The sequence below is a fragment of the Carcharodon carcharias genome, chromosome 15 (genome assembly GCF_017639515.1).
Source record: "Carcharodon carcharias isolate sCarCar2 chromosome 15, sCarCar2.pri, whole genome shotgun sequence".
NCBI lineage: Eukaryota > Metazoa > Chordata > Chondrichthyes > Lamniformes > Lamnidae > Carcharodon > Carcharodon carcharias.
The window spans coordinates 81028912-81054682 of record NC_054481.1 but is presented as its reverse complement, the minus strand read 5'-3'; the positions used below and the strand labels follow the sequence as shown (position 1 = coordinate 81054682).

At 43.0% G+C, this 25771-nt stretch overlaps 1 protein-coding gene across 1 annotated transcript; it reads left to right on the top strand.

Annotated features, from left to right (window-relative positions):
* Window positions 1–288: 288 nt before the first annotated feature.
* Window positions 289–19968, top strand: LOC121287965 (cytochrome c oxidase subunit 6B1). The gene is made up of 4 exons (XM_041206135.1): window positions 289–453; window positions 6478–6588; window positions 19438–19538; window positions 19831–19968. Exons 2-4 carry the CDS (start codon window positions 6483–6485, stop codon window positions 19882–19884), a joined length of 261 nt encoding a protein of 86 aa, XP_041062069.1. The 5' UTR covers window positions 289–453; window positions 6478–6482; the 3' UTR covers window positions 19885–19968.
* The last annotated feature ends 5803 nt before the right edge of the window (window positions 19969–25771 follow it).

Below are 25771 nucleotides of genomic sequence, written 5' to 3'. Positions count from 1 at the left end.
CGAGTTGTATTAATGCCGCACATCCCATAGAGAACAGTTCATCTCCCGAACACACAATTTTCACACATTGCTTTGGCATTACCATCATATATTCTAATGGGACGTATTGGAATCATAACTGAGAAATTTTTATTACAATTCATTCACTTGCTGCTATTGCCCAAGTTCCTGTTCCGGGATCTGAACTTCCTTTATCTTAAAACAATATTTAAAATATATTGTTAATTTGTTTCACGCTCAGACTACGTAATTAGGTAACTCGATCACAAATGGGTGATTTAATGGTGAATTATTTAAAGCTGCTCTAGGTGTGGCAGTCAGGGTTAGGTCCTGTGACCTATCCGCCATGCAGTGTAATTGATCAGGCACGGACCCGCGCTGTTTCAGCCACACTTGGACAAATAGGGAAGTGAACCTGTGTCTTGCACATTTCGCTGTCGCTTTGAACTGAAAGTGAGTAAATGGCTTATTCGGTGCATCGAGTAGTTTAAAGTGAAGCATTTGGATATGATTTTTAAACGTCTTGCAATGTATCTGAGGATTCTTGCCTTTCAAGGTTGAAGTGGGGCATGTTTTAAGTGAACTGGGGGCACCTGGAAAGTGTGGGGTACTTTCGGTTTAAGATCGGGCACTTTATTTTACTCTAGCATCCGCAGTATTTTGCTTTAACTTTATTTTACTCACCGTCTAACTGTATCCAGGCGATGTGACTGGGCAATTTTTAAACTGAACAAACCGGTTTAGACCTGTGAAAGGTCTGCTAGAGGACTTTGATCGGACATTAAAAGTTTATGTTGTCATTTCACCATAACATGCCCAATAACGCGGAATACTTTACCGTCCCGTTCCTATCCAATTACAAAATTAAAGTGGGTACTTCTGTCATTTTAATTTCTCCTGGTTTGCCCTTCTCAATGTCAATTTAAGATTGACCTTGACAGCAACGCTAACACCGCAGCAGTGAATTGGTGAACAATGGGCGCTGGGAGTTTGTGTGAAAACAGTTGTGTGAAAAATAGGATGGAAATTTAAATATGAAACCTAATCATCGACATTGTTTGGTTAGTATCCAACCGTTCCGCCATTTTTTCACAAGCATCATTGTATATTCCGGACAGAGCAGAATGACCTAGCTTTTGTTTTCTGCTGTGTTCTGCATTAGTTGTTCTTAGCCGTGTAACAGTTGGTCATAGATTAGGACTTGGCTGCATTTGGTATCACTGTTTTGTACAGAAAGAATGAGGATATAGGCCACGTTTCCTGTTATAAAATGACTATATGGGGTTGGGTTGGCTGTGATACAGTTGGTGAAGAAGGAGTATCTGAGGTTCTAATCTGTGGCTGGGTGAATTGATAAGAAAGGGGGAATAGTTTTTATTTAATTGGTCAGAGGATGTGGGCATCACTGGCTGGGCCAGCATTTATTGCCCATTGCTGTTGCCCTTGAGGTGGTGGTGAGCTGCTGCCTTGAACCCCTGCAGTCCATGTGGTGTAGGTACACCCACTGTGCTGTTAGGGAGGGAGTTCCAGGATTTTGACCCAGTGACAGTGAAGGAATGGTGATATATTTCTAAGTCAGGATGATGAGTGACTTGAAGGGGAACTTCCAGATGGTGGTGTTCCCATGTGCCTACTGCCCTTGTCCTTCTAGATGGTAGTAGTCACGGGTTTGGGGTGTGCTGACTGTTGAATTCACAGAATCACAGAATCTCACAGTGCAGAAGAGGCCCTTCGGCCCATCGAGTCTGCACTGACATGTGAGAAACACCTGACCTACCTACCTAAATCCATTTACCAGCACTTGGCCCATAGCCTTGAATGTTATGATGTGCTAAGTGCTCATCCAGGTTTTTTTTTAAAGGATGTGAGGCAACCTGCCTTCACCATCCTCCCCAGGCAGCACATTCCAGACTGTCACCAGCCTCTTTGTAAAAAAAAAAAAAATTTCCTCATATCCCCCTGAACCTCCTGCCCCTCACCTTGAACTTATGTCCCCTCATGACTGACCCTTCACTGAGGGGAACAGCTGCTCCCTATCCACCCTGTCCATGCCCCTCATAATCTTGTACATCTCGATCAGGTTGCCCCATCAGTCTTCTCTGCTCCAACAAAAACAACCCAAGTCTATTCCTGCAGTGCATCTTGTAGATGGTACACACTGCTGCTACTGTGCATCGGTGGTGGAGGGAGTGAATGTTTGTGGATGTGGTGCCAATCAAGTGAGCTGCTTTGTCCTGGATGGTGTCAAGATTCTTGAGTGTTGTGGGAGCTGCACTCATCCAGGCAAGTGGGGAGTATTCCATCACACTCCTGACTTGTAGATGGTGGACAGGCTTTGGGGAGTCAGAAGGTGAGTTACTGATTGCATGATTCCTAGCCTCTGACCTGCTCTTGTAGCCATAGTATTTATATAGCTGGTCCAGTTCAGTTTCTGATCAATGGTCACTCTGAAGATGTTGTTAGTGGGGATTCAGTGATGGTAATGCCTTTGAATGTCAAGGGGAGATGGTTAGATTCTCTCTTGTTGGAAATGGTCATTGCCTGGCACCTATGTGGCTCAAATGTTACTTGCTACTTGTGAACCCAAGCCTGGATATTGTCCAAGTCTTGCTGCATTGGACACGGACTGCTTCAGTATCTGAGGAGTTGTGAATGGTGCTGAACATTTTGTAGTCATCAACGAACATCCCCACTTCTGAACTTATGTTGGAGGGAAGGTTATTGATGAAGCATTTGAAGATGATTGGGCCGAGGACACTACCTTAAGGAATGCCTGCACTGATGTCCTGGGACTGAAATGATTGATCTCCAACTATCACAGCCATCTTCCCCTGTGCTAGGTATGACTCCAACCAGCAGAGAGTTTTCCCCCTGATTCCCATTGACTCCAGTTTTGCTAGGGCTCCTTGATGTCACAATCAGTCAAATGCTGTCTTGATGTCAAGGGCAGTCACTCTCACCTCAACTCAGGAGTTCACCTCTTTTGTCCACACTTGAACCAAGGCTGTAATGAGTTCAGGAGCTGAGTGGCCTTAGCAGAACCCAAACTGAGCGTCAGTGAGCAGGATATTGCTAAGCAAGTGTTGTTTGATAGCACTGTCAACAATACCCCATCACTTACTGATGATCAAGAGTAGACTGATGGGGTGGTAATTGGCTAAGTTGGATTTATCCTGTTTCTGTGTACAGGATATACCTGGGCAATTTTCCACATTGCCAGGTAGGTCATAGTGTTGTAGATGTACTGGAACAGCTGGGGCACAGCAAGTTCTGGAGCACAAGTATTCAGTACTATTGCTGAATGTTGTCAAGGCCCATAGACCTTGCAGTATCCAGTGCCTTCAGCCGTTTCTTAATGTCATGTGGAGTGAATCTAATTGGCTGAAGACTGGCATCTGTGATGCTGAGAGGAGGAAGAGGCTGAGATGGATCATCCACTCGGCACTTCTGGCTGAAGGTGGCTTCAGCTTTGGCTTTTGCACTGATGTGCTGGGCTCCCCCATCAGTGAGGATGGGGATAGTTGTGGAGCCTCCTCCTCCAATTATTTGTTTAATTGACCACCACCATTCATGCCTGGATGTAGCAGGACTACAGAGTTTATATCTGAGCCATTAGTGTGGGGTTGCTTAGCTCTGTTTATCACTTACTGCTTTCACTGTTTGGCACATAATTAGTCCTGTGTTGAGGCTTCACCAGGTTGAGACATATTTAGGTATGCCTGGTACTACTCCTGGCATGCCCTCTTGCACTCTTCTTTGATCCAAGGTTAACCCTCCTGTATGATGGTAATGGTAGAGTGGGGGATATGCCAGGCCATGAGGTTACAGATTGTGCTTATATACAATTCTGCTACTGCTGATTGCCCACAGTGCCTCATGGTGCTCAGTTTTGAGATGCTAGATCTGTTCGAAATCTATCCCATTTAGCACGGTGCTGGTGCCACACAACATGATGGGTATCCTCAATGTGAAGATGGGACTTTGTCTCCACAAGGACTGTGCGGTGGTCACTCCAACCCCATATTGTCATTGGGGGTTGGTTAGCTCAGTTGGCTGGTTTGTGATAGAGTGACGCCAATGGCATGGGTTCAATTCCTGTATCGGCTGAGGTCATCCTCGAAGTATTAATTATTTCATCCATGATCCTTAATGTCATCTTCAAGCCTTCTTAACCTCGCCCGTTGCCGGAGATGCGGTGACCCTCAGTTTAAACTCGCCACCAGTGGTCTGTCTCTAATGAGAGAGCAGTCTGTAGTCCTCTGGAACTATGGCAGTTTTCATCTCAATATTGTCATGGACAGATGCATCTGCAAGAAGTAAATTGGTGAGGATGAGATTAAATAGCTTTTTCCCTCTTGTTCGTTTGCTCACCACCTGCAGAAGACCCAGTCTAGCAGCTATGTCTTTTAGGACTCGGCCAGCTCGTCAATCATGGTGCTACTGAGCCACTCCTGGTGACGGACAGTGAAGTCCCCCACCCAGAGTACATTCTGTGCCCTTACCACCCTCAGTGCTTCCTCCAAGTGGTGTTCAACATGGAAGAGCACTGATTCATCAGCTGAGGAAGGCGGTATGTAATAATCAGCAGGAGCTTTCCTTGCCCATGTGCAATCGGACGCTATGAGACTTCAAGGGGTCCAGAGTTAATGTTGACTTCCAGGCAATTCCCTCCCAACTGTATACTGCTGTGCCACCATCTCTACTTGTCTGTCCTGTGGGTGAAACAGGACATACCCAGAGATGGTGATGGTGGTGTCTGGGAGATTATCTGTAAGGTGTAATTCAGTGAGAATGACTATGTCAGGCTGTTGCTTGACTAGTCTGTGAGACAGCTCTCCCAATTTTGGCACAAGCTCCCAGATGTTAGTAAGGAGGACTTTACAGGGTCGACTGGGCTGAGTTTGCCATTGTCATTTTCAGTGTTTAGATTGGTTCCGGGTGGTCCGTCTGGTTTCATTCCGTTCTGTAGGCTTCATAGTGGTTTGATACAACTGAGTTGCTTGCTGGGGCCATTTCAAAGGCAACCACATTGCTGCATGTCTGGAGTAATATGTAGGCCAGACCAGGTAAGGTGGTAGATTTCCTTCCCTAAAGGACATTGGTGAATCAGATGGGTTTTCACAGCAATCAATGGCTTCATGGTTACAATTACTGAGGCTAGCTTTTCAGTTGAATTAAAATTCCACCAGCTGCCATGGTGGGACTTGAACCTGTGTCCCCAGGACCACTAGTCCAGTGACATCACCACTGTGCCACCACCTCACACCAAAGAGTGATGAAGTGGAAACTGACTGGACATGTGCATAGGACACCGAGAAGAAACATGATGATTGACTAAAACAGGCAGATGTGGGCCTGGCTTTGATCTTTTAGGTCTTTTATACCCAAGCTTTAAGATCATCTCCGCATCCAGTTGACTTTACTGCATCGAGCCAACATTTAACTTAATATGAAAAACCATGTATTTCATATGCTTATACATTTATTAAGAACAGGGAAAAAAGTAGAATGCAGCAGTATCCAAATTTAAAATGTGTTTAAACTTTGTGTTGATGTTACTGCATTGGGTTGGGCTCACAGCAGGGGGTTTAATTGGAATTAGTTTTGGACCTGTTGTACCCTTTTACTCTGCATGGTTGTCAGATATTTTATGCTAACCTTTACTCCATTACCAGTTAAAATATTTTTTTAAGTTATAAAATAGGATCTATATCCATCCACTAGAAGCAAAAACATTAGTAATCCTGTCGTTATAAGGTTTTATCACACAGCCAGAAGATACTAAGTGATGAGAGATTTTAAAGGTATATGGCAATGCTTTGGCCAGTTCCAGTTGACATGATTAGATTCAAGAAATGTCAGACATTGCATTTCAACCTTTTTTTCTCAATGAAGGATTTTAGTTCTGAATGACAATATTTTGAGCCCATTGCATATCGTTAAATAATTAAGGCAGAACTTGGTGCACTTTGTTTTCATGTAATTATTTATCAATTCACTCTTTCTATTTTCGCCCTAATTTAGGGTAGACTGCAATCTATGCTAATTGGAAGTAGTTTTCTGCTATGAGTTAATTATTGCGGAATCTTATTCTGTTCAAACTACAAGCTTGAGACACAGCCAAATACATCCCAGTGCCAGCTAGGATCACTTTAATCTGTCTCACTCAGAGCTGTGGGTCCACACTATATTTTGTGGGAGGCTGCTGTGGAAAGCGGTTGCTGTGATGATTGCAATGAAAGTCTCAAGTGTGAAGAAAGCCAGCAGCAGAAACCACCTCCAACAACAATCTTTCATTGGAAAGGAAGAGCAAGTGAGTGAAGAGCTGGCAGAGACAGGATTCCCAATAACCCCCGATTTGCCCGTGATTGAGATCATGTACCTTCAGAAAAAAACGAGTTAAATTAGCAGCGCACATTCCAAAAGAGTTTTTGTGCTTGGGGTTCAATTTTAAAATATCTTACGTTTCTTTTTCAGATACGATGGCAGAGGATATCCAGGGAAAGTTGAAGAATTATAAGACGGCGCCTTTTGATGCCAGGTTTCCCAACCAGAACCAAACCAGGAACTGCTTCCAAAATTACCTGGGTGAGAAATTGTTGTGATGAGAGTTGGTGTAAAGAGCAGAAGCAGAAAACATAGGCCTTAAAGTTGGTACTCCTCTTTCCAAGATACTAACCAATTTCTATTATCTTGTTCATTCCTTGTTTGTTCTGTGATTATTAATTTTCTCAAATTCTCTGCTTTTTGCTGAAAGTGAATAAACATTAGATTTAACCTGTTCTCAATGTGAAAGATTTCAACATATGAATTAATATCCATAAATATTCTAACAATACACTTAAATGTACAGAACTATAGGATAGTGAAGCTGAAGCGCCTAAATGGCATTTAAAACAACTAATTAAACACATTTTTCCAGAATAAAGAAACTTGGTACCTTTCTAGGAAAATTAAAAGTAATTTATACCATGCATTACACCAGAATTTCTAGCTATCTTTCTTCAATTATTGGCTAATGGTGGTTATTTTTCTTTTATTATTATTTGCATGGTGATTAATGTGGGCGCTGGAGAATAGAACTATTCTCCCCTGTATCAGGAGAGAGCACTCTTAAGCTGCATTTATACTGGCAGTTTAGCCTGGGTACAAATCCATTTCTGGAGTTGGCACTGACCTGGAGTGAAGTGGAGCAAGTTCGCAAATTTGTGCCTAATGGTTGGGATTGTTATTCTATTTTAAGAAACTTAAGCATTTCAGTTTGACATGGCAAGGAATGTAAATTATGTCAAACCTGGTCTACAAAGCATTCCTCAAAATGCTATTGGATGGCAGGTCAATAGAAATTTTCAAGACTGAGATAGAGATTTTTTTTTTAAATAAGGATATCAACAACAACTATTTGCATTCATATGGCACCCTGTTAATGTAGTTAAAATATCCCATGGGGTACTTCACAGGAGCATTAGCAAACATAGTTTGACATTAAGTCACAAAAGAGAATATTTGAGCAGATGACTAAGATTGGTCAAAGAGGTTGTTTTAAAGGAGTGCTTTGAAGGAGGAAGGTGAGAGGGGGAGAGAATTCCAGACCACAGCGACCAATGATAGAGTCAGCAATTACAACTGGGGCATGTGCAAGTGACTGGAATTGGAGGAACGCAGGTATTTCGGAGAGTGGTTGGCTGGAGGAGATTAAAGACAGGGAGGGATGATGCCATGGATGGATTTTAAAAACTAGGATTAGAATTGTAAAATTGAAAGCCAGTGGAGGTCACTGAGCACAGTGTGATAGGTGAACATGACTTTTGAGGTTGGACATGGATGAGCTGAAGTTTATGGATGGTGGGACATGGACAAAGGTGGATAAATTGAACTGAGATCCTCCCCCAACCCAACTTCATTCAAGCCCTAACTACTGTCTAGATAGACAATTTGTCAGAACACTGGTCCCAGCCTGGTTTAAGTGGTACAATGAGTACATTGCTTATTGTACTCTATTAGGAGTGAATATAACGTGGCTTCTTCCAGTCAGTACTTCATGGCAGAGGTCACCTGATTACAGCAAGCCAGGTAAGCCCTTTAGTAAATGATTGCATTTCAATTGAAATACCCCCCTTTTCATAATGAACAAAAGACAAATTTGCATGTGCTATCATGTGTAACTGTGAGTTGCATGAGTTATGCTCTTTACAACTGTTCCCGTTTGTTCCCAACTTGTTTGTTGTTCTAGTTAGTCTTTGCATCTGCATTGCATAAATAGTTGTCAAATTGTGCAGGTCTCAGTGGTATGTGCGCACATTGTCGTTGGCTGTTCATCTGGGTGATGTTCCTTCTCTGAGGAGTGTCATTCCTGTAGCGCTTGTTGTTGCCATGGTAACTGTTGTCATTCCATTTCTGTTGTTGGGAAGCAGTGGACCTCTGGCAGTGATGGTCATTCTGTACTCTGTGCAGCTGGTGAGATCCCGTCTTCCTGACCGGCTGCCTGCAGTGAAGGAACAGTTTCTCCAGTTGTTTGAATGTGTCTGTGGTTGCGCCAGTATATTTGGTCATTCACATCCACTGCATACGACTGAGGTGCCGACTGCTGTACACTTGTCCTAAGTTGCCATGTGGACCAACTCCTGTTAAGAGTACTGAAATTTTGTACCCTGATTGGCTCGGCAATGGTTTGGCAGTCTTGTCTGCCATTTTCACCTTGATTTCTTCTTTATTCACGCGGTTACTAATGGCTTCAGTGGCTCTTTTGATATTTGGAAGAGTAGTTTGGGTATGGCACGACATTAGTTTTTGGACTGGAATACTTTCCATGCCTTCAGTTGGTGTGTTTCTCCACTTGAGGATAGCCTTCAAATCTAGCATAGATGTATATGATTTCTTGATGATTCCTTTGGCACATTTTCACTGCCACCTCAGCCTTCCCATCCGACTGGGGATAGTGTGGAGATGATGTATAGTGTTTAATTTGCCAATCCTTTATGAAGCAGCTGAATTCTTCACTTGTGATCTAAGGTCACTCATCACAAATGTCTGGAATGTCATAACGACTGAAGTATATCTCACCAGTCATGGTTGAAGTCAGCTGGTCTGACTCCCAGTAGTCAGAATAGTAGCCCCAATACCACTGCACATCCTTGGCAATGAGCTGGTAGAATGGTTCACAATCCAACACATCAGGCAAAGGTTTTGCGAAATAGTTCACAAATCCAACAAATCGTTGCACTGCTTTCATATCTGTTGGTTGTTGCATCGCTGCTACATTTCTCACCTTGTCAGGATCCAGGTGAAGACTTTTTTTGATGTCAGTACATGACGTATGTACTTGACTTTAGGCATCTTCAATTGCAATTTTTTCTTCAGATTCATCTGGCGAACTCTCTTCAGCAGTTGTATTAAATTCTGATCATGGTCAGCTATGGCTCCTTCCGTTGTGTCTACACATCCATAGACTAGCAGATCATCCACTATGGTTTCCGCTCCTGGAAGATCTCTGACTATCTTATGTTGTCTGTGTTGATACTCCTCTGGAATCATGGAAATGCCAAATGGCAAGTGCAACCATCTGTATCTCCTGAACGACATCCAAAGTGTAGTTAGAAAGCTACTGTTTTCATCCAACTTCACTTGACAGTAACCATCCATCGCACTTAGTGTCGTGAATACCTTTACCTCGGAAAATTGCAGGAAAATTCCTTCGATGATTGGCATAGGGGAGTGAGATCTCTTCAAAGCTTTATTTCGATCCTTTGGGTCAAAGCATACTCTCAGCTTTCCAGGTTGTTTCACTGCTACCATGCCGCTAATCCAGTCTGTAGGAGTTGTTACTTTCTTGATTACTCCCTTCTTTTCCAGCTCTTCTATCTTGTCTTTTAAGCTGGACTTAAGGGTAGCTGGAAATCTTTGTGGAAGATGCTGAATTGGTCTTACACTTACACTCATTTACTTCCAGATAATATTCTTCACGTAGACATCCAAACCCTGTAAACATATCTTTGTACTCCTCTAGGATCTGTTCAGCAGTGGTTTTGTGTGCTGTGACACACTGTGAATCTCTGACACATTCAGGGCTACCAGTCCAAGCTTTAGACTTATTCCAACTGAGATGAGTGGCTTTTGTTTACCGTCTATGATGTGGAACTCCAGATCTTCATTCTTACCATTGCATTGGGCTCTCAGATTAATCTGTTCTCTCAGTGTGAGTGTCATGCCATCATATAGCCTAAAACTTATCTTCAAAGGCTTCATTTTTGGATGATTGTGGCTGTTGAGCCACTTCGCATAGGTCTGTGAAGGTCATGCTGTTGCATGATGCACTAGTATCAATCTGACACTTCATGTTCACACGATGCTCTCCTTCTGCAGTCATCATTCTAACAGTCACAAACCATTTATCACCTCCAGACTTGATGGAGCCAACCTGTTTTATGGTGTACAGTGATTTGTCAGAATCTAAGAACATAAGAACTAGGAGTAGGCAATTCAATCACTTGAGCCCGCCCCGCCATTCAATACGATCATGGCTGATCTCATTTCGGCCTCAACTCCAATTTCCCACCCTCTCCCCATAATCTTTCAAGCCATTACTAATTAAAAATCTGTCTATCTCCTCAAATTTATTCAGTGTCCTGGCATCCACTGCACTCTGAGGTAGTGAATTCCACAGATTCACGACCCTTGGAGAAAAGTTATTCACCATCATCTCTGATTTAAATCTAGTACCCCTTAGCCTAAAACTATGGCCTCTCATTCTAGAATGCCCCAGAAGGGGAAACATCTGCTCCACATCTAGTTTGTCTACCCCCTTTAGCATCTTATATACCTCAATTAGATCTCCTCTCATCCTTCTAAACTCTAGTGAGTACAGGCCTAAATTGCTCAGTTTCTCCTCATAAGACAAGCCCCGCATCTCTGGAATAAATCTAGTGAACCTCCTCTGAACTGCCTCCAGTGCAACTACATCCTTCCTCAAGTAAGGGGACCAAAACTGTGCACAGTACTCCAGGTGCAGCCTCACCAATGTCTTGTACAGTTGCAACAACACTTCCCTATTTTTATACTCTATTCCCATTTATCCTGACTCTCTGCTTTCTGTTGGTTAGCCAATCCTCTATCCAAGCTAATATGTTACCCCTAACTCCATGATCTTATCTTGTGTATTAATCTTTTGTATGGCACCTTATCAAAGGCCTTCTGAAAGTCCAGATATACTACATCTACAGAATCCCCATTACCCACTTTGCTTGTCACATCTTCAAAGAACTCTAGCAAATTAGTCAAACACGATTTACTCTTCATAAAACCATGCTGACTCTGATGGATTGCATTTTGACTTTCCAAATGCCCCATTACTACTTCCTTAATAATGGATTCCAACAATTTCCCAATGACAGACATTAAACTGGTCTATAGTTTCCTACTTTCTGCCTCCCCCCTCTTTTTTGAAAAAGGGCATTATATTAGCATTTTTCCAATCCACTGGAACCTTTCCAGAATTCAGGGAGTTTTGGAATATTATAGCCAATGCATCCAATATCTCCACTGCCTCTTCCTTTAAGACCCTGGGATGAAGGGCATCAGGTCCAGGGGACTTGTCACCCTTTAATCCCAATAGTTTGCTCAGTATGTTTTCTCTAATGATGGTGATTGTTCTAAGTTGTACCTCCTCTATAGCCACTGCACTACCTGTTTCTATTGGGGTAGTACTAGTGTCCTCCACAGAGAAAACTGAGGCAAAATATTGATTAAGCGTCTCGGCTATTTCTGCATTCCCCACTATTAACTCCCCAATCTCATCCTCCAAGGGACCAACATTTACTTTAGCTACTCTCTTTTCTTTTATATACTTGTAGAAGCTTTTACTATCAGTTTTTACATTTTGCGCTAGTTTTCTTTCATAACTTACCTTTGCTCTTTTTATTTTTTAAATAACCCTTTGTCGATCTTTAAAAGTATCCCAATCTTCCAGCCTGCCACTGACATTCGCAATTTGGTATGCCTTAATTTTTGCCTTTGTTATCTTTTAACTTCCTTGCTTAGCCATGGATGTTTTTTCCCCCTCTTACCATCTTTCTTCCTATTTGGAAAATATTTTACTTGGGAAGAATTGAAAATCTCCTTAACTGTCTGCCACTGTTCATAAACTGTTATGGTTGTAAACTTGTTATGAACAAAGAAATAGACAAATTGCAAAAAAAATGTTTTGGATTGGGGGAGAGTGGATTTTAGTAAAATAAGGCAGGATCTGGCCAAGGTAGACTGGGAACAGCTACTTGTGGAGAAATCTACAGGAGAGCAGTGGGGGGTGTTCAAAAAGGAAATGGGGAGGGTACAGGCTCAATATGTTCCTTCTAGGGTGATTGGAAGGAGTAACAAGCCCAGAGAACCATGGATGACCGGAAATATTCAGGATACGATAAGAAGGAAAAGAGAGACTTTTAGCAGGTACAAGGGGAACAAATCAGCGGAGGCATTAGTGGAGTACAGAAAGTGCAGGGTGGAGCTTAAGAAAGCAATTAGGAGAGCAAAGAGGGGATATGAGTATATTCTGGCTGGTAAAAGTAGGGAAAATCCCAAGATATTCTATAAGTACATCAATGGGAAGAGGATAACCAGGGAAAGAGTAGGGACCAAGGGGGTAATCTATGGGTGGAGCCAGAGGATAACAGTAGAATGTTGAACGAATACTTCATATCCGTCTTCACCCAAGAGAATGAGGATGAAGATATGGAACTCAGGGAGAGAGACTACGAGGTTCTTGAGCAAATTGATATAGGGAGTAACAAGGTATTGGAGGCATTGGCAGGCTTAAAGTGGACAAATCTCCAGGTCCACATGATTTGTGTCCCAGACTGCTGAGGGAGGCAAGGGAGGAGATTGCAGGGCTCTGACCCAAGTTTTTAATTCCTCTCTGGCCATGGGAGAGGTACGTGAGGACTGGAGAACAGCTAATGCGGTTCCACTATTTAAGAAGGGTTGTAGAGACAGACCAGTGAGTCTCACGTCAGTGGTAGGGAAACTATTGGAGAAAATTCTGAAGGAGAGAATCTATCTCCACTTGGAGAGGCAAGGTTTGATCAGGGATAGTCAGCATAGCTTTGTCAGAGGGAGGTCATGCCTAACAAATTTGATTGAATTTTTTGGGGAGGTGACCAGGTGTGTAGATGAGGGTAATGCAGTTGATGTAGTTTATATGGAATTCTGCAAAGTCTTTGACAAGGTCCCACATGGGAGACTTATAAAGAAGGCAAAGGCACATGGGATACAGAGTAATTTTATGAGGTGTATTCAGAATTGGCTAACTTGTAGGAGACAGGGTGATGACAGAAGAATGCTTTAGTGACTGGAAACCAGTGTCCAGTGGCATACCACAGGGATCTGTGCTCGGTTCTCCATTATTTGTCATTTATATGAACGACATAGATGACTATGTGGGGGGTAGGATTGGTAAGTTTGCGGATGACACAAAGATTGGCCGGGTGGTTAACAGTGAGGTTGAGTGTCTTGGGCTACAGGAAGATATAGACGGGATGGTCAAATGGGCAGATAAGTGGCAGATGGAATTTATCCCTGAGAAGTATGAGGTGATACACTTTGGAAGGAGTAATTTGACAAGGAAGTATTCAATGAATGGCATGACACTAGGAAGTTCTGAGGAACAAAGGGACCTTGGTGTGTGTGTCCATAGATATCTGAAGGAGGGGCATGTTAGTGGGGTGGTGAAAAAGGCATATGGGACACTTGCCTTTATCAATCGAGGCATAAGTTAGAAAAGTAGGGAGGTCATGTTGGAGTTGTATAGAACCTTGGTGAGGCCACAGCTGGAGTAGTGTGTACAGTTCTGGTCGCCACATTATAGGAAGGATGTGATTGCACTGGATGGGATGCAGCAGAGATTCACCAGGATGTTGCTTGGGATGAAACATTTAAGTTATGAAGTGAGGTTGGATAGACTTGGGTTGTTTTCATTGGAGCAGAGAAGGCTGAGGGATGACCTGATCGAGTTGTACAAGATTATGAGGGGCATGAACAGGATGGATAGGGAGCAGCTGTTCCCCTTAGTTGAAGGGTCAGTCACGAGGGGACACAAGTTCAAGTTGAGGGGCAGGAGGTTTAGCGGGGATGTGAGGAAAAACCTTTTTACCCAGAGGGTGGTGACAGTCTGGAATGCACTGCCTGGGAGGGTGGTGGAGGCGGGTTACCTCACATCCTTTAAAAAGAACCTGGACGAGTACTTGGGCACGTCATAACATTCAAGGCTTTGGGACAAGTGCTGGTAAATGGGATTAGGTAGGTAAGTCAGGTGTTTCTCACATGTTGGTGCAGACTTGATGGGCCGAAGGGCCTCTTCTGCACTCTGATTCTGTGAACTGTGCTACCTTTTATTCTTCCTGCCCAGTCCACTAGGGCCAATTCTGCCCTCATGCCTATGTAGTTATCTTTGTTTAACTCCAGAACACTAGTGTGGGACTCAAGTTTCTCACTCTCAAACTGAACTTGAATTTCTAGCATGCTATGATCACTCTCCCCTAGAGGATCCTTTATTATGAGATCATTAATTAATCCCATCTTATTACACAAAACGAAATCCAGAATAGTCTGCTCCCTGGCTGGTTCCACAACGTATTGCTCCAAGAAACAATCTCTAATACGCTCTATGAGCTCTCTCTTGAGGCTATGCTTCATTAGTCCAGTCTATATGCATATTAAAATCACCCATGATTATTGCCGTGCCTTTCTTACATGCGCCCAATATTTTCTGGTTTATACTGTGCCCTACTGCTGAATTACTGTTTGTGGATCTATAGATTACTCCCACCAGGGACTTCTTTCCCTTGCTATTTCTTATTTCTACCCAAGCTGACTCTGCGTCTTGCTCTCCAGTGCCTCTATCATTCCTCACTATAGCACTGATCACTTGCTTTACTAACAAAGCTACACCACCTCATTTTCCTTCCTGCCTATTCTTCCAAAACACTGAGTACCCTTGGATATTCAACTCCCAAACTTGTTCTTCCTGTTACTACGTCTCAGTAATTGGCACCAAATCATACTGATTTATCTCTGTTTGCGCTGTTAATTCATTAGTTTTATTCTAAATGCTACGTGCATTCAGACACAAAGCCTTTTAAATTTGCCCTATTGTCAATTTTCCCTACTCTTATATGATTCTTTGGTGCAATATGTCATTCACACACTCTGTCCCTTCCTTTCACTTTTTGGCGACCATCAACCTCGTCACTAACCTGCACTCTTACCCTCTCCTTAAACTTTATATTTCCATGCAACTGAACCCTCCCCTCCCTATTTAGTTTAAAGCCCTATCTACAACCCTAGTTATGCGATTTGCCAGGCCACTGGTCCCAGCATGATTCAAGTGGAGCCTGTCTGATCAGAATAGCTCCCTCTTTCTCCAGTAGTGGTGCTAATGTCCCATGAATTTGAACCCATTTCTCCCACACTAATCTTTGAGCCACGCATTTACCTCTTTAATCTTATTGACTCAGTGTCAATTAGCTCGTGGCACAGGTAGTAATCCGGAGATTATTGCCTTTTCCTTAGTTCTGTTGAAGAGTCATACGGACTTTAAATGCTAACTGTGTTACTCTCTGCAGATGCTGTCAGGCCTGCTGAGTTTTTCCAGGTATTTTTGTTTTGGTTTTGGATTTCCAGCATCCACAGTTTTTTGCTTTGATTACCTTTTTTTTCTGCTTTTTAACTTAGACCCTAGCTGCTCGTATTCCCTCAGCAGAACCTTTTTCTGCGTTCTACCTATATCGTTGATACCTACGTGGACCACAACAACTGGATCTTTCCGCTCCCACTCCAAGTTCCTCTGCAGCCCAGATGACATATCCTTAAGCCTGGTACCGGGTAGGCAACACAGCCTTCGGGACTCAGCCTTCGGGACTCTCAATCCTGGCTACAGAGAACAGTATCTATTCCCCTAACTATACTGTCCCTGATTACAACTACATTTCTTTTTTCTCCCCCCACTTGAATGGCTCCCTGTACCACGGTGCTATGGTCAGTTTGCTTATTCTCCCTACAGTCCCCGCTCTCATCCACACAGGGAACAAGAAACTCAAATCTGCTGGATGAGGGCAAGGGCTGAGGCTCCTGCAGTGCTACTTCCTGGATCCCTCTACCTGCCTCACTCATAGTCACACCCTCCTGTCCCTGACCACTGGCAGAATTTAAGGTAGTTAGTATAGTTGATGTGTATAGTAATTGTATATTGTATATTATATATTGTAACTAGTATAGTTGATGAGGGGGAGCCAGTGGATGTGGTTTATTTGGACTTTCATAAGGCTTTCGAAAAAGTCCCACATAAGAGATTGACGTGTAAAATTAAAACGCATGGGATTGGGGGTAGTGTATTGAGATGGATAGAAAACTGGTTGGCAGGCAGGAAATAAAGAGTAGGAATAAATGGGTCTTCTTCCGAATGGCAGGCAGTGACTAGTGGGATACAGCAGGGTGCTGGGATCCCAGTTATTCACAATATATATTGATTTAAATGAAGGAACTAAATGTAATATCTCCAAATTTGCAGATGACACAGAGCTGAGTGGGAGGGTGAGCTGTGAGGAGGATGCAGAGATGTTTGCGTGATTTGGACAAGTTGAGTGAGTGGGCAAATGCATGGCAGATGCAGTGTAATAAATGTGAGGTTATCCACTTTGGTAGCAAAAACAGGAAGGCAAATTATCTGAATGGCTATAAATTGAGAGAGGTGAATGTGCAACGAGACCTGGGTGTCCTTGTACACCAGTCGCTGAAGTTAAGCATGCAGGTGCAGCAGGTGGTAAAGAAGTCAAATGGTATGTTGGCCTTCATAGCGAGAGAATTCAAGTACAGGAACAGGGATGTTTTGCTGCAATTATACAGGGCCTTGTGAGACCACAGCTGGAATATTGTGTGCAGTTTTGGTCTCCTTATCTGGGGAAGGATGTTCTTGCTATAGAGGGAGTGCAGCGAACGTTTACCTGACTGATTCCTGGGATGGCGGGATTGACATATGAGGAGAGATTGAGTTGGTTAGGATTATATTCGCTGGAGTTCAGAAGAATGAAGGGGGATCTCATAGAAACCTATTAAATTCTAACAGGACTAGACAGGGTTGATGCAGGAAGGATGTTCCCAATGGTGGGGGAGTCCAGAACTAGGGGTCACAGTCTGAGGATATGGGGTAGACCATTTAGGACCGAGGTGAGGAGAAATTTCTTCACCCAGGGAGTGGTGAGCCTGTGAAATTCACTACCACAGAAAGTAGTTGAGGTTGAAACATTGTATGTTTTCAAGAAGGAGTTAGATATAGTTCTTGGGGCGAAAGGGATCAAAGGATATGGGGAGAAAGTGGGAGCAGGCTATAGAGTTGGATGATCAGTCATGATAATGAATGGTAGAGCAGGCTTGAAGGGCCGAATGGCCTACTCCTGCTCCTATTTTCTATCTATCTATCTAGTTAATCTAAGGGGTGTGACTATCTCCTGAAACACAGCGTCCAGGTAACCCTCCCCCTCCCTGATGTGTCTCAGTGTCCGAAGTTCAGACTCCAGCTCATCAACTCTGAGCCGTGGTTCCTCGAGCAACCAACATTTGCTACAGATGTGGTCAACTAGGAACCACAATGGGATCCCCCAGCTCCCACATCATGCAGTTACAACACATCACCTGGCCCTGCATCTCGATTTTATTTAATTAGTTTTTCAATTTGTTTTTAAATTTCCCACTGGTCTTTAGTTTATCAATCTGTAGAATATTTCTCCTATTTACCTTTAATCTGAAAGCAAGTTAGAATAGAGATTCAAAATACACTTTTTAAAATCAACTGGAACTCGCTCTCTCTGCTGAGTTGAAGCTGAAGTGTTAGGCCTCCGACCCTGACCCCCAGTAGTCACCTTTAATCTGAAATCAACTTAGAATAGGTAGTTCAAACTAGCAGTTACTTACCAACCAACGAACTTACGGTTTTCCTGTGATGTCACTTTCTTTTTTCACTGGGCGACGGTGACTGCAAAGGGCACTCTTCCCAGACTGCTTCACGGCGACGGTGATTGCAGAGGATACTCTTCCCAGACTGCTTCACGGCGATGGTGACTGCAGAGGGCACTCTTCCCAGACTGCTTCCCGGTGACGGTGACTGCAGAGGGCACTCTTCCCAGACTCTTTGGCTATATCTTCCCAGTGGTTATCTGTATGGGCTTGTTTTGCTTCTTTCTAGCCAAGCAGTTCTGTGTAAAATGATTTGGCTTCTTGCAGTTAAAACACTGCTTTCCCCTTGTGTGATACCCTCCATAGTATTTGCATCCTGTCCTTTGTTCATGATCTTTCTGCTCTTTCGGCCTGGAATGTCTATCCGCATAATGCAAAGCCTGGACTGTTCAGCCATGAATATGTTCTAGCTGATGATTTACAACCTCAGCGTTTCTGCACATGTCGATCGCTTTCTCGAGAGTAAGATTTTCCTCTCTCAGTGGACATGCTCTCACTGCAGGATCTCTTATGCTTAAGACAATCCTATCTTTGATGAGACCATCTTTTAGTTACCCAAAATCACAGGATTCTGCAAGCTGTTACTGTAGTCACATACTGATCTATAGACTCTTTCCCCTTGAGCCCTAACGCTGAACACATATTGCTCATACGTTACATTCACTTGGTTCAAAGTGTGCCTTCGAGGCTTAGAAAATTTCTGCTTTTCCTTGTGTGAAAAGTTTTGCTACTTGTAATTACTCCAGTTTGTTGATGAATTCTGTTGCAATCTCGTACTTTTGCCATCACAAGTGGAAAAACTGTCAGTTTTGCCGCATATCGCCTTACATTTCGAAAGGAGCCGGAGTGGAAAATTCACAGCCATTGTGACTCACCCAGTGATCCAACTGCAGCCTGCTTCTTTTGTTTGCTTTTCCTTTTCGGGGCTCTGAACATATGTGTTCCTCTTTTAGTAGCTGTGCTATATGCAACTCTTCAAAGTCAATCTTGGCTCCACTTCTGACATCATGTTACAAGCTCATTGTGTACAGTGCTTCTTGTACTCTATCTTTTATTAGGAATGAATGTAATGGTTGCTTGCAGTCAGTGTCTCATGGCAGAGGTCACCTGACTATGTCAAGTCAGGTAGGACCTTTAGTACTTGACTGCATTTCAATGCAAACAACAGTGGCCCATGAATCAAAACCAGACACTCACACCACTCATTTCAGCCCTGCATTTAACCATCTAATCTGTTTATCCCTGTGCCAATTGTGTATGAATGTCTCTGGGATTAAAATTGGTTAACACCAGTTGTGCAATATGGGCTGATAGTGAATCAGCAGTTTTATATCACACTGATTTTCTCTTTCATTGATGTCACTGAAATTGCTCATCAATTAAATATAGTTGTGGATGGCATTTATAATTAAACTGTCCTGTTTGTGGTTTGTCTTACAGACTTCCATCGTTGTACTAAAGTACTAACTGCAAAAGGTGCTGACACCACTCCATGTGAATGGTTTCGCAGGGTGTACAAGTCCTTGTGCCCAATTTCATGGGTATGACAAAACAATCTATATTTTATAAAATATAACAATCAGTTGTGCTTTATAAAGTCAGATATTAACAGATAAGCTAATTATCAATTTTATAAGTCTGCAGTTTTAAAATAAAATTGGTTTTCTATTGTTTAAGTTATATTAACTCTGAGCAAAAATCTTGCATTTTAAAATAATTTTATAAAAGATCACTTAACTACAAGAAATTATTTAGACAGCTTAAAACCTGTGGTTCTGCTGATTTTAATAAAGTTGTTTTCTGTGAAATAACTATTTATATTTTACATCTTAGATAAACAAATGGAATGATCAGTTGGAAGAAGGCACCTTCCCTGGGAAAATCTGACTTGTTGCAGTCTGGTTGAAGCCCCTACAATGTTTCCAAAGCTTAACAGCTTTTACCAAAATAAATCATAAATATTGAACGCAATTTTTTAGTCTCGTGCTTTTTATTTGTGTAAAACTAGCTGCAATTGTGCAATTCAAGTAACATTTATTGAGGAGAATTAAATAATTCTACTCTTTGGGAAATAGAAACAAAGGAATCTTTATGCCTTCTACATTAGTTTGCAAACCAGGGCTGCTGCACATCATCAGAAAATGTATCCCAGGCTGTTGAGTGAGGTAAGGGAGGAAATAGCAGGGGCACTGGCAATAATTTTCAATACCTCTGTGGCCACAGGAGAGGTGTCAAAGGACTGGAGGACAACCAATATGGTACCGTTATTCAAGAAGAGAAGAAGGGATAAACCAGGGAACTACAGGCCAGTCAGTCTAACCTCAGTGGTGGGGAAACTGTTGGAAGGATTCTGAGGGACAGAATTAATCTACACTTGGATAGACAGGGATTAATCAAAGACAGTCAGCATGATTTAGTTAAGGGCAGGTCATGTCTGACCAATTTGATTGAATTTTTCGAAGAGGTGACCAGGTGTATAGATGAGGGCAATGCATTTGATGTAGTCGACTTGGACTTCAGCAAGGCTTTTGATAAAGTCCCACATGGGAGACTGATAACGAAGGTAAGAGCCCATGGGATCCAAGGTAATTTGGCAAATTGGATCCAGAATTGGCTGAGTGGTAGGAAGCAGAGGGTGATGGTCGAGGGGTGTTTTGTGACTGGATGCCTCTGTCCAGTGGGTTTCCACAGGGATTGGTATTGGGTCCCTTGCTCTTTGTGGTATCTGTAAACGACTTGAATGTAGGAGGGTTGATCAGTAAGTACGTGGATAATATGAAAATTGGTAGGGTGGTAAATAGTGAGGAGGATAGCCTTAAATTACAGGAGGATATAGATGGGCTGGTCAGATGGGCTGATCAGTGGCAAATGGAATTTAATCCAGATAAGTGTGAGGTGATGCACTTGGGCAGGACAAACAAGGCATGGGAATACACGATAAATGGTGGGACCCTGGGAAGTACCAAGGATCAGAGGGATCTTGGTGTGCATGTCCGCCGGTCCCTTAAGGAAGCGGGACAGATAGATAAGGTGGTTAAGAAGGCATATGGGATACTTGCCTTTATTAGCCAAGGCACTGAATATAACAGCAGGGAGGTTATGCTGGATCTGTATAAAACACTGGTTAGACCACAGCTAGATTATTGCGTGCAGTTCTGGAATCCGCATTATAGGAAGGATGTGATTGCATTAGAGAGAGTGCAGAGGAGATTTACCAGGATGTTGCCAGGGCTGGAGAGTTTTGGATAGACTGGGGTTATTTTCCTTGGAGCAGAGGAGATTGAGGGGATACATGATTGAGATGTATAAAATTATGAGGGGCATAAATAGGGTAGACAGGAAGGAACTTATCCCCTTGGTGGAGGGACCAATAACCAGGGGGCATAGATTTAAGGTAAGGGGCAGGATGTTTAGAGGGGACGTGAGGAAGAATATTTTCATCCAGAGGGTGTTGGGAATCTGGAACCCACTGCCTGAAAGGGTGGTAGAGGCAGAAACCCTCATAACATTTAAGAGGTATTTGGATGGGCCTAGTGCTGGAAACTGGAATTAGAATAGTTAGGTACTTGTTTGACTGGCACAGACTCAATGGGCCAAAGGGCCTTTTTCTGTGCTGTAGACCTCTGTGGCAGTTCGGAACGACTTCCAGCTCCTACTTATCTGTGAAGGTTCAGATGGAGGTAAATGACATGAATGTTTACTGCTAAGATTGTTGCAAGCTGTTTTGAAGATGATTATCTTTCACTCACCACTGAAACCAAGTCAACATGACTGAGCGCCATTTGACATGTGCATGGCTGCTATCTAATAAGGTCATCAGACTCTTCCCAAACTGTTCCCCAGTTAAAATCAGGGCAGTGATACTGGAATTTCACACCATTTCATCTGGCAGTCAGAGAACTTTTTGCTAAGAAGCAGCTTGCAGAAGCTTGTGGAAGGAACTGACTTGGAAAAAGTGTCCTTTCCAAATATCTATGTCCTTCTGATTACCCAACAGTTTTCATCTTCTGTCATCAGGGAGAGGGATGTCACGTGGTGTTGCTTTAAGTCTTTACCCAATCTACCTCAAATTTTAAGGTGTATGATTTTTTTCCCTTTACATTATCTTAAATTTTCTTCAATTCTTCGAAACTTCTTATTCTCTTCAGCTTTTCTCAACCTAATTCTAACATAAAACTGACGAGAAAATAGCAGCAAACAAGTTTCTAGAAGAATCTCTGCAGCCTGCATTATTGCAGCATCAGAGAAACGCCAAAATAAAATCTATAAAATATTTTGCGTTTATCAATTTAGCCGAATAAAAAGAGAATGGAAGGCTGCTGACTTTCACTGGAAGAGACAGTACATGGTCTTAGAGCACTATCTTGAGCAGTTCTGGGCCTAGAATGCCTAGCTTCAGACTGCACTATCTCAAGATGGGCAAAGCAGTCTGGGCTGGCTAACTGAGAGGCAGCTGGCACTGTCCTGACTTTGTCCCTACACTGGCTGCAACCAAATAGTGCCCAGTATCTCACCATGTGCGGATCTCACCTTTAATCTGTCCTCAAAATGTGAGCAGTGTCAGTATCTGAGCTAATGGCTGCGAGTGAGTCTTCATCATCAAATCTCCTTTTGGTGTTCCTCCTCTGTAGGGGCAGTTTGGACCTCTTGGGTATCTGAATTGATAGTAATTGGCTATAGGTGAATGATGAGTAGGTGGTGATTTGAGCAGTGGCTGAGGTCACTTGTACAGTTAGGAGGATATGACATTTGAAGATGTATTTATTGCCCTTGAATACTTGTGAGAGATTATTGAACGTCTTGCAGCACTGCATCCAGGTCCTTGGGGCATGATTCCTGACACTGACCTCCATGCCTATCTTCTCCCCCTAGGTTGTGTGTGTATGCTGGAGGACTGGTCCCCTTGTGAAGGAAACAGACACTGCTGCCTACCCCTCTGTGAGGGGAACTGCAGAGGAGTGGTTACGATGTACCATTGGGAGATGACAGGGGCAGAGGCCAAGGACTACTACCCCTGCATTGCCTCGGGTTCTAGTGCAAGTCCAGAGAGCAGCAGTGGGCACAGGTCATGTAGTTTCAAAGACGGCCACTCAGAGATGGTGCAAAAAGATTGGCCATCGGGCTGGGTTTTTGGGCCTGAGTCTATGCCCATGTGACAAGGTTAGTCAGGAGCTGAAGAGGTTTCCGAAGATCTCAAGCTCTGTGCAGTTGCAGCTCAGAGCAGCCCGTGGGGAGTTGAGGCTCAGAGAAGCTCTGGAGCAGTTGTCAGCTCAGTGAAGCTGTCTGCTCCATGAAGCTAGCTGTCGTTGGCTGCAGCATGGCTGAGGGGCTGGGACTGGGCCTGATGCTGGAACATAGCCTGGTTGACACAGGGGAACACTGTCTTGATAGCCAGAAAAGAAGACAAAGCAAGACAAATCTGGGAACAAATCTGACAGAGATCTGGATTAGTGTGCCTTTTAGTGAGAATTGCACCTGTGGAACTTGGGTGGAGTAGAACTGCTGTCCACTGAACATCAGACCAGCTCTTTAAAGGAGAGAAGCTGAAATTATTCATGAAAAAGACAGTTTTATAGGATTTGTTGTGACTCTCAATGATCATTGACGTCTGGGTGGATTGCTGAGAAAAGCTGTGAGATCTATCTTGGTCACACCTGCCATTTAAAGTGCAGTTTGTGGTGTGTTCAACCGCAGTTTGCTTATTAATTCATGTGGTTTTATTCTCTAAGTAGGTAACTGGGTTTTCAAATGTTGCCTACTTTACAACAAAAGTCATTGGTCCCTAACTGGATTGTATCACCCTGCAGACACAGGACATCTCTCCTCCTTTCCACCACCTCCACCAAGACCTCCAGTGAAGTGTTCAAAAAGTGGAGACAACGCTCTCCCATGTTGTACCGTTCCTCGTTTCCCAGGTTAGATTCAGTTCCTGCACAACTCCCAGCATCTTTTCCTGTCAAAATACACCCTCTTTAAACAGTGAGACTAGCTTTAAATGGTACTAAGAAGTTATGATTTTGGGGTTCCTGTTGACATATGTTACCAATGAACAGTGTGGTTTGCACTAACTGCATACAACAGCTAATGAACAAGCAGCAGAAAGTTGGTGCGCTGCCTACATTACATTTAATAGGTGTAGGTTAATCTCACATCACAATCCCCATGCCCATTTTTTTGTAGCTATCCAATTTATACCCATGAGTCAAACCCTGTCCTTGCCCACAAAGAACTTAAAATATTGGGATGGTGAAGGAAAAGTTTATGCCCAGTACTCACTCCAAAATGATGAAAGTGGTTTAAAAAGCCCATTGAATAGTGTGTCTTTAAGTAGTGCAGGATTATTCAGATCCATGATTCCTTCAGGAAAGGCAGCCTTGCTAAAATGCACATTGGCCCAAATCCTCTGGTATCTGGATCTTCGGAGATTGTAATCAAGTTGCGAGATGCGCTTCAGGACCCCGCGGAAGTCCTGACACATGCACAGGAAGCTTAAACTTCTGATGGATTGATTCCCACTGCCTGGGGCCCTCTGCAAATGTCTATGACACTGGGTTTGGGTCAAAGGCTTGGCTCAGGTTGCGGGACATACCTGGATATTTACCCAGGAAACGTGACACTGGTTAACAGCTGGTCTAACTGAAGCTAACCAGCTTAACTGAATTGAGCACCACAACTAATCGCACTACCACCCAAAATCACCCCCCCAGCTACTCATCCATCTGCCCACTCAAATACTGAAAGACTTGAGACCTTTAAGAACCTACCTGAATACAACATCGACTGACATGAAAAGGGGTCATTGTCCTGTCTTCATCTGGCTTTTCTTGTGCTCAACTGTTTTCTCTCTGGAAGGTTGCACTGATCCATCAATGCTTCAGCTAGGACTGGAATCCTGGCTGAAAATCACAAGAGGGTCAGGTCACAGAAATCTTCGCAGGGAGTGTCAATGCACGCAGCATCAATGCTGATCAGAAAATCTGGGCCATGGTAACACAGGCCATAAAGACCTGCCCTTAAAATGATTTTAAATTCTGTAGTGCAGCTTTTCAAACCTCCATTATTTAAAATTTTGAATTTTCATGAAACATGCAGTAGAAATTGTTAGAAAATGCCTCCTACCTACCATTTTAGGGCCTCAGGAAGCCACAGATGCTTGAAAAATGGACATCAACTGGCCCAATTTCTAGGTCACTAATTCTCAAATATTATACTAGCAAGTATGGTGATGGTCGATTATATATGGCATTTTGAGGACAAATGGGGTCTTACATGACTGAAGGGAACCAGTCATGGAAAGTGGTCCTTATGTCACAATGCCAACAAAAGGTTTACTTTTTTCAGAGAGGTTAATGTTCACATTACTTTGTTGTGTCCCCCACCAAACCGCATCAAAAATCCTAACATTACAATAAAAGAATGTTAGAGGTCATGAGGTTAATGACCTTGGTTGTCATCAACAACTGGATACCGTGTCCAGTTCTGGTTATCTAAGGGGCTGTAGTGGGTACACAGTAAGAGCCAAGATGATTCTGGGTCTGCGGAATTTTAAGTTACGCGTAATATTAAATGAGTTTTCTTTGTAAAATAAACTTTGATATGACCTAATTGAGATTTTGAGGAAATTGCGAAAATTGATCCAGACAAGTATAGTAGAACTGAATTAACTCTGATGAAAGTAGTCTTTTCCAAACAACAAATTGAGAATTAGTTTACCACCACCTGAACATTAAAATAGTTAATACGTGGAGCAAAATGAATCGCATCACAAAATACA